The sequence below is a fragment of the Peromyscus eremicus genome, chromosome 13 (genome assembly GCF_949786415.1).
Source record: "Peromyscus eremicus chromosome 13, PerEre_H2_v1, whole genome shotgun sequence".
Taxonomy (NCBI): domain Eukaryota; kingdom Metazoa; phylum Chordata; class Mammalia; order Rodentia; family Cricetidae; genus Peromyscus; species Peromyscus eremicus.
Genome location: NC_081429.1, coordinates 12982805 through 12999978, shown reverse-complemented (window position 1 = coordinate 12999978; position 17174 = coordinate 12982805). Strand labels below are relative to the sequence as shown.

Here is a 17174-nt window from a genome sequence, read left to right as displayed (position 1 = left end):
AACAGTGGAATTTGCTGGAATCAATGAAGATTATGATGGGTAAATATAAGTTTGTATACTAGATTTTTAAATTATAATCAAGGAAATATTTTCCAGAAAAAATAATCCAGTAACCATATATATTTATATAAGTCTTGGAATTATTAAACATGTAAATGAAGTATAAAAGACAGTTTTACTCTTCATATTAATGGTACCTATTTCAGAGAGAGATGTTTATCATGTATTCATGATAGAATCAAAACTAGAATTTTGTGTTAGGGTATGTAGCAAGTACAAGATGGTGTTAGAATATGTATAAAGTGATTTGATCTCATGTTCTTGAACTGATCTGTCTGTATTCTTGTGAGCATCAAGGATGGGTTTAATGTATTATGAGCATATACACGGACATTTTAATTTATATGTAAAAATTCAAAAGGCTTGGCATGGGTTAATATTAAATATTGTACAACATAAATGCAACTGATAACCAAAGGATTAAGCAAATGAAATTCTGAAAGAGAACAATAGCACTTTCAACTACAATTGGTTTGCTTACAGCAAACCGCTATGCAATACATGCTACTGGAGCTATCCACAGGGTTATAACATGACTTTAACTTCACTTCTTTTACAAATTTGTCCAAAGAACTTAGAGGAAGGTCTTGAATGAATAGACATATCAATAAAAATATATCTGTAACTGAAAAAAATGATACTTTTAGAATCTTACAAAAATTAAAAGTATTTTCTGTGCAAAAACTTTTGTTAATCTGGTAGAACAATTATACTGTGCAGTGGAGAAATATCTGAAAAATGAAAATTCAAGACTACAGTTGAAGAATTAATGACATGTCAACTGAAAAATCTCCAGGCACAAAAATACTTATTTAACTGCTTCCTCAATCCAGCTAAAAGAAAAATGGAAAAAAATCCCATATTTTAAAGAATTTGTTTGCAAATAATCAGGTAAGGTTCCTAAATAAAATTCTCAAATATCCAAGGTGAACAAAAGCATTTATAAATAAAATAAAATGTTACTTAACACTTAAGTAAAAGTACTGTTGACCCTCATATACATGAATACTAAATGTTATGAACATGCCACTTCTCTACAACTTTATTTGAAAATTATTTATAATTCAAACAATATCTTTTCAAAATACATTTGAATTAAAATAAAATTTATCATTTTTCCCTTAATAAAGATGCCCACATACCTCAAAGAGCCTATGTACATATGCAGAGCACAAAACCAATGGTCATAAGTGGAGAATACACTCCTTAAAAACCAAAACAATGAAACCAAGTTGGAGAATTCAACTACAAGAGATACAAATTTATTGTGAAGCCAAAACAAGTATAGTGGTATTGTCTTTCCTAAAAATCTTTATAAGATTCAAAATAGATAGCTCAGTGATACATTATGAATACTTAGAAACTTAATTTATGCAAAGCAGATATTCCAAACTGAGAAGGATGCTGCATGTTTTAAAAGAATATTACTGGGAAATTTACTTTTCCAACTGGAAATAGAATTTAAGATACCACTTCCAGTTTTACATAATTCTCCAGTGTGTAAGAGATCTGCATATGTACAATAAATCTTGTAATGCTGGGAAAAATAGGAATTATACTTTTGCCTCACAGTAAGATAGAATTTACTAAATAAGATAAAATTTTAAATATGATTATAATACTCATATATGATCACTATTCCTTGCTCAGAGTGGTCTCAAGTTCTAGTTAGCTTGGCCACAAGTTCCATGAAAAGAAAGCAAATGTGTCCTGAGCAACACTGAATCTAATTGTTCAGTTACTTCCCTTCAAGAAAGCTTTACAAACTTAGAAAGGACTGGTATAACACTTCATGGTACCAAGTAAGCAAATTCTGTCAGTCTTGCTGCCTTCCAACTCAGTAGTTTAACTCTCTACTTCACATGGCTGGCCATGACAATTAAAGTTATTACGTCTAAACCCCAGTTTTTATCAGACAAGAAATGAGGTATTAAGAACAATTTCAGAAAGGGAACACACTAATATAATATGCTGGCCTGACATACCATCTACACAATATGTTTGGTTAAGTATGTTGTTTTTATTCTGACTAGTCATGTATGTGCTAAATAAAAGTAAGGTAACTGGTGCAAAAGGACAGGACACAATTTGGCATAAATTTGTCACAGATATTGATACATCATCATTCTGCAAAATTCTTATTTCAAAATTAAATCTTTAACTGATGTGTAAAGACACTAAAATTGTTTATATTAATAGGGTAACATGTAAGGTTAAATAAGGACATGAGAAATATATATTTTCACAGTGCAGCTACATAAACTACCCAACTACATAAACCAAATATCACTAAATGTACAAGTAGTGCTAAAATCTGATAATATAATTGTGGAGATTTAAATGCCCTATATTTCTCAAGCACAAATAACCCAGACAGAAAAAACAGAGAAACATTAGTTTTAAACCATACTGTATAATAAGTAGACCTCACAGACTTTAACAAATGTTGTACCTAACAACTATTGACATATATTTCTTTCTTTTTTTTTTTTTTTTTTTTTGGTTTTTCGAGACAGGGTTTCTCTGTGTAGCTTTGCGCCTTTCCTGGAACTCGCTTTGGAGACCAGGCTGGCCTCGAACTCACAGAGATCCGCCTGCCTCTGCCTCCCGAGTGCTGGGATTAAAGGCGTGCGCCACCACCGCCCGGCCTGACATATATTTCTTATCAGAAGGGGAATATTATTTAGAATAGACTATACCTTAGGTAACAAAACCTGTCTCAACATATCTTAAAAAATACAAAATAATTATATGTGTTCATTTTGACCACAAAAATCATATAAAATTAGAAACTAGTAAGATAGACTGAAAACAATGTATAGCTATATCAAAAGTCAGTGACATGAACACCAACAGTCAATGGATCAGCATGTAATTTAAAAAATAAAAAGTTGAAACATATGCTAAATATTGAAACATGACATAAAAGCAATAAAGCACAAGTTTATAGCAATGAATAATTACATCATAAACATAGAATAACTTCAAACTGGCCGTCTAACAATGAAAGGAAAGAATAAACACCCTAATTGTCGTGCTAGAAACCTCATCCAACTACTGAGGGATCTGGATGCAGAGATCCATGGGTAGGCCCCGGGTGGATCTCTGGGAGTCCAATTAACGAAAATGAGGAGAGTTTATATGAGCGGGAATTGTTGAGACCAAGGTTGGATAAAGCACAGGGCCAAATAGCCAAACGAATGGAAACACATGAACTATGAACCAATGGCTGAGGGGTTACCAACTGGATCAGGCCCTCTGAATAAGTGAGACAGTTGATTGGCTTGATCTGTTTGGGAGGCATCCAGGCAGTGGGACCGGGTCCTGTGCTCATTGCATGAGTTGGCTGTTTGAAACCTGGGGCCTATGCAGGATTGCTTGGCTCGGCCTGGGAGGAGGGGACTGGACCTACCTAGACTGAATCTAACAGGTTGATCTCAGTCCTTGGGGAAGGCTTTGCCCTGGAGGAGGTGGGAATGGGGGGTGGGCTGGGGGGAACGTGAGGGGGGCGGGAGCGGGGAGAACAAGGGAATCCGTGGCTGATATGTAGAACTGAATTGTATTGCAAAATAAAAATTTAAAAAAAAAGAATATTTAACAGGAACAAGCTAGAAATGAAAAAAGACGTCCCAGAAGTAATGAAAGTAAAACTAAACATACATAATGCAACACTTCTTTAAAAATATTTTTTTAATTTTTAATTCATGTATATCATGTATATCTGTGCCTGTAGGAGCCAGGAGAGGGCATCAGATTCACCTGAGGTGGAATTACAGGCATATGTGAACTGATGACCTGGGTTTTGGGAAGTGAACTTGGGTTCTCTAGAAGGAAGAACAAGTGCTCTTAACTGCTGAACTGTTTCTCCAGACCCCAAATGATTAGTTTAACACAACATTTTTTTTCTTTGAAAAAATAACTGCCCACCCGTCAACTAAACTAGGAAAACAGAGAAATCCAAGTAAGTAGAATTAGATTAAAGAGAGCCAGTAGAGCAGACAGCATAAAGTCACAAAGAGCTAGGAGGAAAGAACTAAATGCAGTCATGTTAGATCAATATGCAATATGTGAAAAACTGATGTGATAATTATGAAAAAGGCAACCTCCCATTAGCTGTAGTTATAAAAAGCAAATAAAATAAAATTCCCAAGAGTAAATTTTACCAAGGAAGTAAATCACTACAATGAAAATTACAACTACATAGTAAGTTCCAGGCCAGCCTAGATTAAATTTTAGATTTAAATTTAAGAAAAATAAAATTAAAAAAACTTAAAACTCTAATAAATATATTTAAGGACACTGTACAATAGTGGATCCTGGAGGCTAAGTTAGTTTTGGGAATGAGAAGTGGATGAAAAAGTGACGGTAAGTATGTTCAAGGAGGCATTTGTGTATGAGGAATGACTTCTAATGTTGTATAGCACAATAAGATAATTGTGATTAATAATTTTTTACATATTTTTAAAGCAGCTGGCAGAAAGAACTTTGAGTATTCCCACATACAAAGAAATGATAAATTCTTAAGTTGGTAAATATACCAATTATTTTAATCTTATTGTTGCATATTATATTAATGAATTTATAAGATTATACAAATTATGATCAACCAAGAATCATCAAGAAAATAGGATTAACAGACAAAATCAATAGATATATCATACTAAAAAAAAGTGAATCTGAAACAAAAAAAAAACTTACAGGTAGCCAAAAAAATTACCTGATAAAATTCAACGTCTGTTACTTTCTGAGGCAATAAAAATTTTCTGCACCAAACTGGAAACTGATGGAGAAGGATTATCATGAGTCAAAGGTCAGCCTTGGCTATCTGGTGAGTTTCAGTCAGTTTGGGCTATAGATTAAGGCTCTGTCTCTTGTAACAAAAAGAAGAGATGGGGAAGAATTAAGGAAAAGAATAAAGGAAGAAAGAATGAAAGGAAGAAAGAATAAAAGAAAGAAAGAGAAAGTAAAGAAAAATGATGAAATGATGGAGAAGGAAGATTAGAAAAGGCTCTAATATTTTCTTTGATGTATAGTAAGTAAATTTCTGATCATTGTAATCACTCTATTTTTAATGTATTTACACACCTGGGTAAAGACAAGACTCAATGTAAATATCATGGATCAGTTTTTGAAGTAACAATGCATTCTTTATATTCTACATACCCTCTCTCATGTGTACAATGTGGAAAGACTTTTAGCCATTCTTCCATGCTGCCTTGTCAATCACTTTGTGGTATCCTTTGCTCCTTTGCTGCACAGAAGATTTTTAGTTTCATGGGGTCCCAATTATTACTTTGGTAATTACTTGTTTATAGTGTCTGTACCAGTGACCTGCTCAGAAAGTATTTAGCTGTACCAAAGAATTAATCATTAATCCGTACCATTTGGGTCTGTACCAGTGACCTGCTCCTTTTTTTTTTTTTTTTTTTTTTTTTTTTTTTTTTTTTTTTTTTTTGAGACAGGGACTCTTTGTGTAGCTTTGGAGCCTTACCTGGAACTCACTCTGTAGACCAGGCTGGTGTCGAACTCACAGAGATCTGCCTCTGCCTCCCAAGTGCTGGGATTAAAGGCACCACCGCCCGACAAATTGCTCTTTTATGACTCACTTTATCACATGGAGTCATTCTGTACTGTACACCCTTTTTTCCCCAAGAAAAATGGGTATTGCTGTAGCTACCCTAGCTTAAGATAATGCTTAAACTCTTCTTTTCGACTTCAACTTGAACCCACTTTGTTACAGTTGTATCCGTTTTTCTCCTTGACATGTAGGAACTATATTAAAGGTTGTTCTAAAATTAAAAAAAAAAAAGAAAAGGCTCTAATAATTGACTCCTTTGGTTATTTCACATATACACAAATATACTAAAAACATAGGATGATACCCTTAAAATTGTGGGCTGTATATCAATCAATAAAACTCATTTTTAAGACATACAATATACACTTTTAAATACATTAAGAAACCTGGAATTTAAAGATTAGTACTTGAGTTCTTCAGGGGATTCTGAATTCCCACAGTTACCTTTATACTTATAAGTTATGATATGAATGTTTTTTAATCTGACCCATTATTCACATCTTGATGTCTTCAACCTCTGTGTTATAATATTAGTTGGGACCCTAGGGATGTTAGTCTTAGTTTAGAACATGAAGATGAAGACTTCATGGTTCACATTTCTTTTCTCACAAGTAGAAGTATCCAGTGCCCCTACTCTTTAATCCATGTGAGCACATATTGAAAAAGTGGTCCTATGTGATATAGTAAGAGGGTAATCACTAAATATAGAATCTGTTCTTCTGGCATTATTCTGGCTAGTGTTTTGTCAATTTGATATAAGCCAGCATCATCGAAGAGGAGGGAGCCTCAATGAAGAAAATGCATCTATAAGATTGGCTTGTAGGAAGCCTGAGGAGTATTTTTTAAATTATTATTAATGATTGAAGAAGGAGGGCCCAAGCCATTTTAGATCATACTACCCATGGGAAGTGGTCCTGGAATGTATAAAAAAAACAAACCTAGCAAGTCAGGAAGCAGCACTCCTCCATGGCCTCTGACTTTAGGTTTCTACCTTGAGTTCCTGCCCTGACAGTGATGACGTGATATGACAGTTGTGAGATAAAAATATCCTTTCCTCCCCACTTTATTATTGGTCATGATGTTTTATCACGGCAATAGAAACCCTAACTATAGCTGAGCATGGTGTCTCAAGCCTTTGCTCCCAGCACTAGGGAGGCAGAGGTAGATCTCTGAGTTCAAAGCTAGCCTGCTCTACAGACAGAGTTCTAGGACAGCCAAGGCTACACAGAGAAAACATGTCTCAAAAAACAAAACAAAACGAAGCACCCTAACTGAGACAAACATTTTGGTCCTTGATTTCACGACTCCAGAAATAACTGTGTAACTGCTGAAGGCAGCTAGCCTATGATGGTTTATTAAAACAGGCAGAGTATACTCAGGGGATGGAACACTAACTGATCAGAAATGCAATGATGTTTATTTTCAATATTTTCTTTTCAATTTTTATGAGAGGTTTTGCTAAATTAACTAAAGAAAACAAAAGGGGATTTTGAATAAACACTATTAGTAAAGCCATTAAACTATTTAAAGGCAAAATGATTGTAGAAAATTAAAAAGGCACTAGAACTAATATATTGAGTTTAGGATAATTACACAATACAGTCTCAATATAAAAGAACCCATGATTCTCTGTCCCTGGGGCTGTATGTCACTGATTGTTCATTTGGGTAGTTACTACGTGGCTATGATATATTGGTGAAAATATTAGAGACATTTTTAAAGGAAAGCTATCCAATATTCTTGGACTGGAAGTTTAATTTATGAAGATTTTACTCTTTCCCAAATTGCTGTCATGTATTTAGTGTAGTGGTAACAACATTCCTTCAGACTGTCCTTTGTAGATACTAGCAATAAAATCTTATATTGCCACTGATATGCAAGGGCCTAGAAAAACAAAAAAGTTAAAAAATAACAAAATTAGAAGACTAATTCTTATTTGCTTCCAATACAGTTTGTAGAGCTATGTTAATCAAGAGATTGTTAAAAGGATGTCAGTGGAATATAACGGAGAGTGTGTATAAATAGAGTCACATGTATGTATAGAAGGTTGATTTTTGGCAGGGTACAGATGCAATGTAGAGACTATATAGTCATTTACAAAAATGCTATTAGCTGCCTGGCTCTTAAAACATACACACAGGTAGCATTATATGGAGTGAACAGACTATATATTTAGAAATATATATGTATATGCATATGCATATATATATATATACAATAACATTTAGTGAAAAAAGTAAATCATGAATTTGAAGGAGTGGGTAAGGCTTGGATAGAAGAAAGGGAGAGGAGAAACATAATTATAGTCTCAAAAAAATTAAAGACCAAAAAATTACATATAAATACTATTAGCAGGGCTAGAGAGATTGCTCAGGGTTAAGAATGCCTGCTGTTCTTCCAGAGAGCCTGAATTTGGTTCCAAGAATCCATGTCAGTTGGTTGATAACTGCCAGTTACCCCCGTTCCAGGGGATCTGACATCCTCTTTTGTTGTCTGAGGGTACCTACCCCCATGTCATGTTCTTATACAGATACATGCATACTCACAAATAAAATGTAATAAAAATAATTTGAAGATGTAAATTGATATTGGATTCGGAACATTGTATGTATATATGTAAAGATATGGACTTGGATTCCTACTTTGTATTATACAGAGGAATTTATAATGAACCTTAAGTATATATGTAAAATATATTCTAAGAATATGGGGGAAAATTTTTTTACTTTGAAGTTGGTAAGGATTTCTTTCACATGACATAAAACACATAATATAGGAAGAAAATTGCAAGTTGGACTTCACAAAAATTAAAACCTGCTTTTTCAAGAACTTCTTTTTCTTTTTTTTGTAGGGGGCTTGATACAGGGTCACACTATGTATACCTGGTTGTTCTTGTACTCACTATGTAGACTAAGCTGGCCTCAAATTATAGAGATCCATCTGCCTCTGCTTCTGCCTCTGCCTCCCAAATCCTGGGATTAAAGATGTGCACCGTCATACTTGGCTTTCAAGGACTTTTTTTTTTTAAATCAAGGCACAGATTGTAAAAAGATATTGAAAATAACATATACAAAATAAAAGGTTTGTTTCTGATCATATAAAATCCCTAATAGCATTCATATTAGTAATATAAAATAAACAACACAACAAAAACTGATAAATAATTTGAATCTAGACTTTCCTTTCATCAAATTATATATATATATATATATACATATACACACACACACATAATATATATGTACATATATTTCTCATATATATATGGAAAATATGCAGAAATAAATTCATTACCATTAGTCACTAGAAAATGTGAATCAAACGTCATAATCTTAACTATTGTTCCCGTATCAGAATGCCTAAGTCATTGAAATCACACTGTTACAGAGAAACATGGAGAACAGTTGAAACTCCTGTAGACTGCTAGCAGAAATGCAATCATAAGCTGAGGGGATCCCTGCAGGTGTCATGCAGGTAGCCAAGTGACATGTGAAGAGGTGGGAATGAAATCTCAGTTCAGATTGATTTTGTCAACATTGATCAAACTTTGGGGAGCCTGATGCTGTTTTGTCTCTTTTCCATTTTTTGGGTCCACACTACTCATGTGCCATCCTTTCCCACTTCTTTTTACTAAACTCCATCGAGTTCCTCGTTCCAGATGTTTCCATTCACTGTACCCTTTCTACATTCACAGCCCTTCTGCACTATTTCTTTCCTCTCATGTTAGGTTGGTTTCCACTCTCAGTGTATTTCTATCCTCGTATGATAATTTATACATGAGGTAAGTTATTGTTGAGCACCAACCTTCCTGTTGTGTTTCAGCTGTTAAATTTCTTGTAGACATTAACCAAGGCTCTCGAGAAAGCAACTTAAAGAACAGGGTCAAACCCTCAGTAGTGATAGACATTTAAGAGTGTATCCAATTGACTTAGCCATAAAATTTTAATTTTGTTGTTTAAATTTATCTAACATAAAAGGTAAGCACTGATTGAGGCATTGCTTTGATGAGCAGGAGAGGAGAATGTCCTCCATATACTGAATGAGCAATAGCTCAGGAAATTTAATCAGCTCCAGCTTAAGGGATTTATGTCTTTTAAATATTTTTCTCTCATGAAGGAACCACTGAAACTTAGTTATTCCTGCTATGAGGGAAAAACAAAACAAAAATAAACAAACAAACTAAGCTCTGTGACAGTCTAGGCCTAGCTTATGCTACAGGTGGTGGAGCTCCATCTGCTGTTCCTTGGAACTCTGGTGTTGCTGCTCTGAACTAGTAGGCTCTGGGCTGGCAGGAGGCATGCAGAGAGAGAACTCCGAGTTCTGGTCAAATCATTCAGGAGGGTGAGCCCCAAACTTGTGTGGCTGGCCTGGAATCTGAGTCCATTCTGCCTGCTCTGTCTACATGTGTATGACAGAAAATCCCCCCTCCTCCCTCTCTCCCTCCCCATCTTCTTCCCCCTCTCCGTTTTCTTAAATAATTGACAGGGATTTTATCTCTTTTCTCATGGGATTTCTTCATATCAGTTCCTAGGCATATAAAGTTGCAAAGCTATAGCTCTGAATATTTTGTTTTTCTGGATCTTAACAAACATTTCAATAATTCTACAAAATGTTTTGTCCCAAAGACTGTGAAGAGTCCATGTTAGTACCACTCTTTCAAGGGTTGAGATCTCTTTTCCGTTGGAGGCCTGAGTTTCCTGAAACCCTAATATCTATTTAAAGAAAACTTTCCTTACCTTCTCAGAGGGTCATGTGCCCCATAATTCAGCATTCTTAGGTGTCACCCCAGGTAGCGAAATGGACCAGGAATAGATGAGAATGAAAACTCAGTTCAGATTGACTTTGTCAACCTGGATCAAATTTTGGGGAGTCTGATGCCAGGAGGTATAATGTCAGCATATTTAAACACAGTATAATTTTGAAAAATATTTTCTGGTGTAATAAGATCCCCAGTGCACAAGGAAGCATAATTACATTGAAACTCAATTCAAGGACCATGACATTTCTTCCAAGAAGATGAGTTATCTGTGTTATCTTAAATACATAGGGAAGGATTTGGCATGGTTATGGTCATACATATAGAGTGGAGATCATATAGTCTATTAGCTACCTCTGTCCTTATTGTAGGAGCTTGGGAGAGCCCCTAGCTGTACAGGTAATGTAAGAGTCATTTAGATACATCTAGTCCTGGCTATAAGAGCTTGCTATTGCCTGCCCAATGGATAATGCAGATCACAAGGCTCTTAATCACTTCAATTTTTTTCCCTTTGAGATGAAAATCCTGTATATTTAGCATTTCTGGTTTCCCTGGTGATCTCTGAGCACAAGGAACTTGGTGCTCCTAACAATAAACCAGTTTGGAAAACTGATAGTTTCCTGAAAAGATTTTTTTTAAAAAAAAAAAAAAGGAAGTGGTAGCTAGAGAGTTGTTTCAGTGTTTAAGGACCCTTGTTCTCCTTCCAGAGGAGCAGTGTGGTTGCCAGCACCCACACTGAGGATCATAACTGTCTCTAAGTCTAGTTCCAAGGGATTCAATGTCACAATTTTGCTTTCATAGTTGCTTCACTCACAAATATACATTCCAACAAAACACACATACACATAAAATAATTCTAAAATAGTTACATGAAACCTTTCAAACAATTTAAATATTCTTTTCACACTAACACAAGAATCATGAAAATATATGTCTATGTAAGAGCAAATAAAGATCATTTGCATGTATTTATATGAACCACTTACATGCCTGGTACCTGTAGAGACTATAAGAGAGCATCAGATTCCCTGGAACTGGAGTTACAGGTGGTTGGGAACTGCATTGTGAATGTTGGAAATGGAGTTTTGGTCCTCTAGAAGAGCAGGCAGTGCTCTTAAGAGCTAAACCATCTCTCCAGGACTTTCAAATGGTACACATTTTAAATGTCCATTTCTTTGTTTTTAGACCTTAGTAAACCTGTGAAAAAATTAATTAAATGAGCACATGTGTGGATCTTATTGATATTTTGATATGTGCATTGATAATTTAAATGATGGTGCTATAATTGTATTTAATCTCAACTTTGCAGGTCAGGTATATTTGGAAACCTCACAGCTCCCTGCAATGTACAGTGTGGTTGCTCAAGCTCCATCTACGCTTCTGTATGTGGAAGAGATGACAAGGAGTATTTCTCTCCCTGCTTTGCAGGCTGCAAGGCTTCTAAAAACTTACAAAATGAAAAGGTAAATTTTATTTATTGTGCTTTTTGCTCTCCAGTAACATGCTCAATTTGTAAGCAGTGATTAGATTCTACTCCCACTGCTCTCTAAAATTTTGCTCTTATATTTTCCTTATTTTTTTATAGTTTAATTTAATTTTACATATCAGCCATGGATTCCCCTGTCCTCCCCTCTCCTGCCCCCCCTCACCTTCCCCTCAGCCCACCCCCCATTCCCATCTCCTCCAGGGCAAAGAATACCCTGGCGATTCAGCTCCACCTGGTAGATTCAGTCCAGGCAGGTCCATTCTCCTCTCCCAGGCTGAACGAAGTGTCCCTGCATAGGCCCCAGGTTCCAAACCGCCACCTCATGCACTAAGGACAGGTCCAGGTCCCACTGCCTGGATGCCTCCCAAACAGTTCAAGCTAATCAACTGTCTCACTTATCCAGAGGGCCTGATGCCGTTGGGGGCTCCTCAGCTATTGGTTCATAGTTCATGTGTTTCCACTAGTTTGGCTATTTGTCCCTGTGCTTTTTCCAACCTTGGTCTCAATAATTCTCGCTCATACAAACCCTCCTCTTTCTCACAGAAAGAAAACCCAGTTTATGCTTTCTGAGTTCCCTTTCAGCTGCGCTCACTGAACTTTGAACACAATCTTTCACACACCAAAAGGTTTCGAAGTGCTATCCTGTGAGTCAGCTTTCCTTCAAATCTGCCTTCTGCTGGGATTCAAAATGCCTACTCTGTATTTTCCTGTTGTTTCTCTATTTCCGCTTTACAGTAACTCGGATATGGATAAGATTTGTTTTAGAGGTATTGAATCCAGGGCTCTACCACTGACCTTTTATCCCCAGTTCCTAGTTCTTTGCACTATTTCAGAAAAAATATCTGACATTCTGGAAAATGGACAGCCATACAGAAATCACATGAATGAGAGAAGTATGGCTTAACTGAATTGAATCCTTTGAATGGGGGGAGGATTTGGGGGGAAGAAGGCTGGGGGGGCGGGAGGAGGGAAGAGAGCGGGATCTGTGGTTGGTATGTAAAATGAATAAAAAATTTCTTAATTAAAAAACCTCTTTACATATCTCATGGCATGCCCATGAAATTTCTTATTTCTTTGCTTGCTGATAATGCCTACAACTGTTTTATTTTTTTTCCCTAGTCCTTGTTTTGTTATAAAGAGCAATTGACTAGTCTATCACTTGTCTGAGTTTGTGGGGTTCTCCTTTTTTGATTTTCGGTGTATGCACATTTTGATGAATGTGTGCATATGTGTGAACATGAAGCACATATGCACAACTCTAATAACATTTAAAAATGGAAAAAGTATTCAGTCTCAAAATATGTGAATAAAGTAATTTTCAGAAGACAAACTCTGATGTCATTCCTTAAGAGAGGTCCACCTTGGTTTTTTAGGCAGTCTTTCACAGATTGGAGCTCTCCAAAGAAAGACCCAGGGATCCACACCTTTCTGCTTTTACAGCAGTGAGGTTACAAGCACACCATCAACCTGGGATTTTTATGTGGATGCTGGGGATCAAACCTAAGTCCTGATTCTTGGTACTTCAATGACTCAGTTATCTGCCCATGAACATTTTATAGTTGCTAATTACGTTTTCTTCAGTTTATATCTTTTAAATAGTAAAAAAATATGGATCTAGGTACTAAAAATCCTGTGCCTTTCTCCCGCTCAGTTTCCTAGTTTTTGAAGAGAAGAGTGCAGGAAATAGGCATATTTACTGATTCATATATATACACACATATATATTAGTCAATATCTTTAGTAGCATTTATGATTTAGTATCATAACAAGGTTTTTAACAAGCATTAGTATACAAGCATGAGTATAAAAAAGATTTTGAAATTTATAAAAATCATTCTTCTAAAGTGCTCTATGTTAAAATAGTATTTAAGTCTTTAAAATATGAGGGAAATATAGAAGGAATAGGTATATTGAACTCCCATATAAAATTTTCCATCTTCAAACATTGACTAAGTAACTGTAAGTCCTTGCTTTATACGTGTACCCGTTTCTTCTCCTTACTGTGTTAAAATATGTAAACGCAACTGCAAATGCCCACCATTCCACCATATAGCAAATGAACATTCCCTGAGAGGCTAAACTCAGTATCACTATTGAGCTACTCTCCTTTGCAGGAAATCCTGCTTTGGAACATTCATCTTAAGGAATTCTTTAAAATTTTCTTATATTTCTACAGGTCACAATTAATTCATAATGCACAGCAAATATAGACAGATTCCACAAAATAGCCACACACCGTGTACGGAAACATTTGACACTTAGGCATGGGAACGATAGAGCATTTCCAGTGGAGAGTATGACTGCCAAATGTTGTCTAGAAAGACAACAATCATTGATGGGAATAATCGCTCTGAATGTAAAACTGACAAAAATGAAGACTGTATGGTTAGACAAATTTGACATGAATGGAACTAAAGACTGCAGAGTCGGCATTAGTGTCACATGGGAAAGAGCTGAAATAACACCCAGACTAATTTTGATAAAACTGAGGAAAAACACTGCCTTTATTAAAACAGAGTAGTCTTTTCTTCATATTAATAATGTAGACAGTGTCGCTCTTTTAGACCACACCTTATGTTCCCAAGAGATGCTAACTCTTTTTGTTTTTATTATTCATGTCATAAAACCGCTTGGACTTTTTTTTTTATGATCTTGTATCTTTGGCTGGTTCTTTTTGCTCTCTTCTGTAGCTCTTGTTATAAGACAGCCAGACTGAGAATGTCCATCAGCAGCTTCTTAGTTCAACAGAGACCTCATTCTTATTATCAGTGGAGGAGCCAGTCCACATCTCAGCCAAAGCATTAAGGAATCTCTTCAGTGCCAAAGGACAGTGAAGGCTTTCTGTCAGAGTTCATGCTGTGATGGAAAAATCAAGGCAAATTAAAGCAAAAATGTGTCTTAGATAGGTGTCTCTGTTAGGGTTTCAATTGCTGCGATGAAAAAAAACATGACCAATTTTTCACATCAGCATTACTGTTCATCATTGAAGGAAGTCAGGACAGGAACTCAAACAGGGCAGGATCCCAGAGGCAGGAGCTGATGCAGAAGCCATAGAGCAGAGCTGCTTACTGGGTTGCTCCCCATAGCTTGCTAAGTCCACCTTCTTATAGAATCCAGGACCAATAGACCAGGGATGGCACCACCCACCCTGGCCTGGGTACTTCCCCATTAATCACTAGCTGAGAAAATGCCTTACAGCTGGATCTCATAGAGGCATTTTCTTAGCCGAGGCTCCTTCCTCTCTGATAACGCCAGCTTGTGTCAAGTTGACACATAAAACCAGCCAGTACAGATAGGGCAGCATACAACAGTTAACAAATGGACCTCTTTTTCTTTTACATTTCAATTTGTAACATTAAACTACATAAGAAAGTGATATATTGAGTCATACAAACATAAAGCATCTGATAAAGAATCTCATTGAGGGAGGTACCATAGAAGTAAGAAGCTATTAGTAAGTATCTCATTCACCAAAGCATTTATTGGCATGTAAACTGTAATGGATAGTTTAAAATGAATTATGATTTTTCTCTTAAGTGGCCCCAGGTGAGTAAATGTTTATAGAAACAGAAAGGAGCCCTTAGGGTCTCCATCAGAAATATCCTTAAACTATTCTACGTGTATTTTTACATACATCTTATATATTCATTTATAGAGTCAGTATTTGTGTGTGTGTGTGTGTGTGTGTGTGTGTGTGTGTGTGTGTGTGTGTGTATGCTAGAAGCTAGCACTGAATGTCTTCCTCTGTTTCTCTCTGCCTTAACTTTTGAGACAGGGTCTCTCACAGGATATGGAGCTCATCAGTTTGGTTAGTCTGGTTGGCCAGTCATCTCCAGGATCCACGCTTCTCCCTTCCTAGCCCAGAACTAGAGTTATAGATGAAGTTTTCCTATGGGTGTTGGTTATTCAAACTAGGTTCCTCTTGCTGCATGGAAAGACTCTACTGAATGAGCCATCTCCCAAGCTATCTTTGTTTAAATATCTTAATTTTGGTAGCATGCCTATACTTTCATTTTTAATGATTTTTAACTGAAAGTAGATTTTTTCATACAATATATTTTGAATACAGTTTGCCCCCTTCAATGCATACTAGATCCTCCCCCTTTTATACCCAATTAATTATGCAGCCTTCCCTCCTCTCTATCATGAGAAAAGAACCAGGCATATAATAATAATAATAATAATAATAATAATAATAATAATAATAGTAAGAAGATACAATAAAAACAATCTAGAGTAGAGCAAAACAAACTTTGAAGAAAAATGGCCAATGTGAAAGCACATAAACACATGCAGATGCTGAGAGACATACATTCACATACACAGAAAACCATGAAAACAAAATTGAAAGCCATACTACATAAGCAAAGTATCTATGGGTGAAAAAAAAGATAAGTAAATAAATAAGTTTCCCAAATAAAGTATTATGAGATAAAAACCAATAGTAACAACAAAACAAAACACAACACAACAAAACCCCTCAAAAATACCATTTGATTTGTTTCATATTGGCCAGTTACTGATGGGCATAAAATCTGCCATGGAGAGTAGTTTGAATGCCCAGTGAGACTTGTTTGGAAAAAATGAATTTTTCCTTTACAAGTGGATGTCAATTGGAGACAGCTTCTGGAATGAGTATGAGGGTGAGTGTCTACATCCGATTTTAGAGCTAGTCATCCTGGCTGGTCTAGCCCTATGCATGCTGTTACTCTCTTTATGAGTTCATTTGTATACCCATTCTGTTGTGTCTAAAAGACCTTGTTTTCTGAATGTACTCCATCCCATCCCCTCTGGCTCTTAAAATCTTCCTCTTCTTATACAGAGTTCCCTGAGCCCTTACAGGAGGGACTTGATGTAGATACCCCATATAGGAGTAAATATTCTGAGGGTTCTCAGTCTCTGCATACACATGGGTCTCTGCATTTGTTCTCATCTACTGCAGGAAGAAGCTCCCATGATAATGCCTGAGCAAGGCACTGATTTGATTACTGGAGTGTCATTAGAAGTCATTTAGGGGCTATGTTCCTTTAACTGAAGAGTACTATTAGGTTTTCTAATGGGTCTGTGGCCTATGTGGTCCCATATTCTTGGCCACTAGGAAGTGTGGGGAATGGGCTCCCTCTCATAGAATGGGCCTTAAATCCAGTCAGATATTGGTTGGTTATTCCCACAAAATTTATGCCACTGTTGCATCAACGTAACTTGCAGGCAAATCACTCTTGTAGATCACAGGGATTACAGGTGGATTTGTGTTTACCTTTCTCCTTTGGTAGAGTACCTTACAGTACCACGAA

At 36.1% G+C, this 17174-nt stretch overlaps 1 protein-coding gene across 1 annotated transcript in view; it reads left to right on the top strand.

The window, feature by feature from the left end:
- The window catches only part of Slco6a1 (solute carrier organic anion transporter family member 6A1), a 103011-nt gene that overhangs the window by 52708 nt on the left and 33129 nt on the right, over positions 1–17174 (top strand). The window contains exons 9-10 of the mRNA XM_059278745.1: positions 6–39; positions 11704–11857. Coding sequence (XP_059134728.1) covers positions 6–39; positions 11704–11857 — 188 coding nt within the window. The remainder of the gene's footprint in view (positions 1–5; positions 40–11703; positions 11858–17174) is intronic.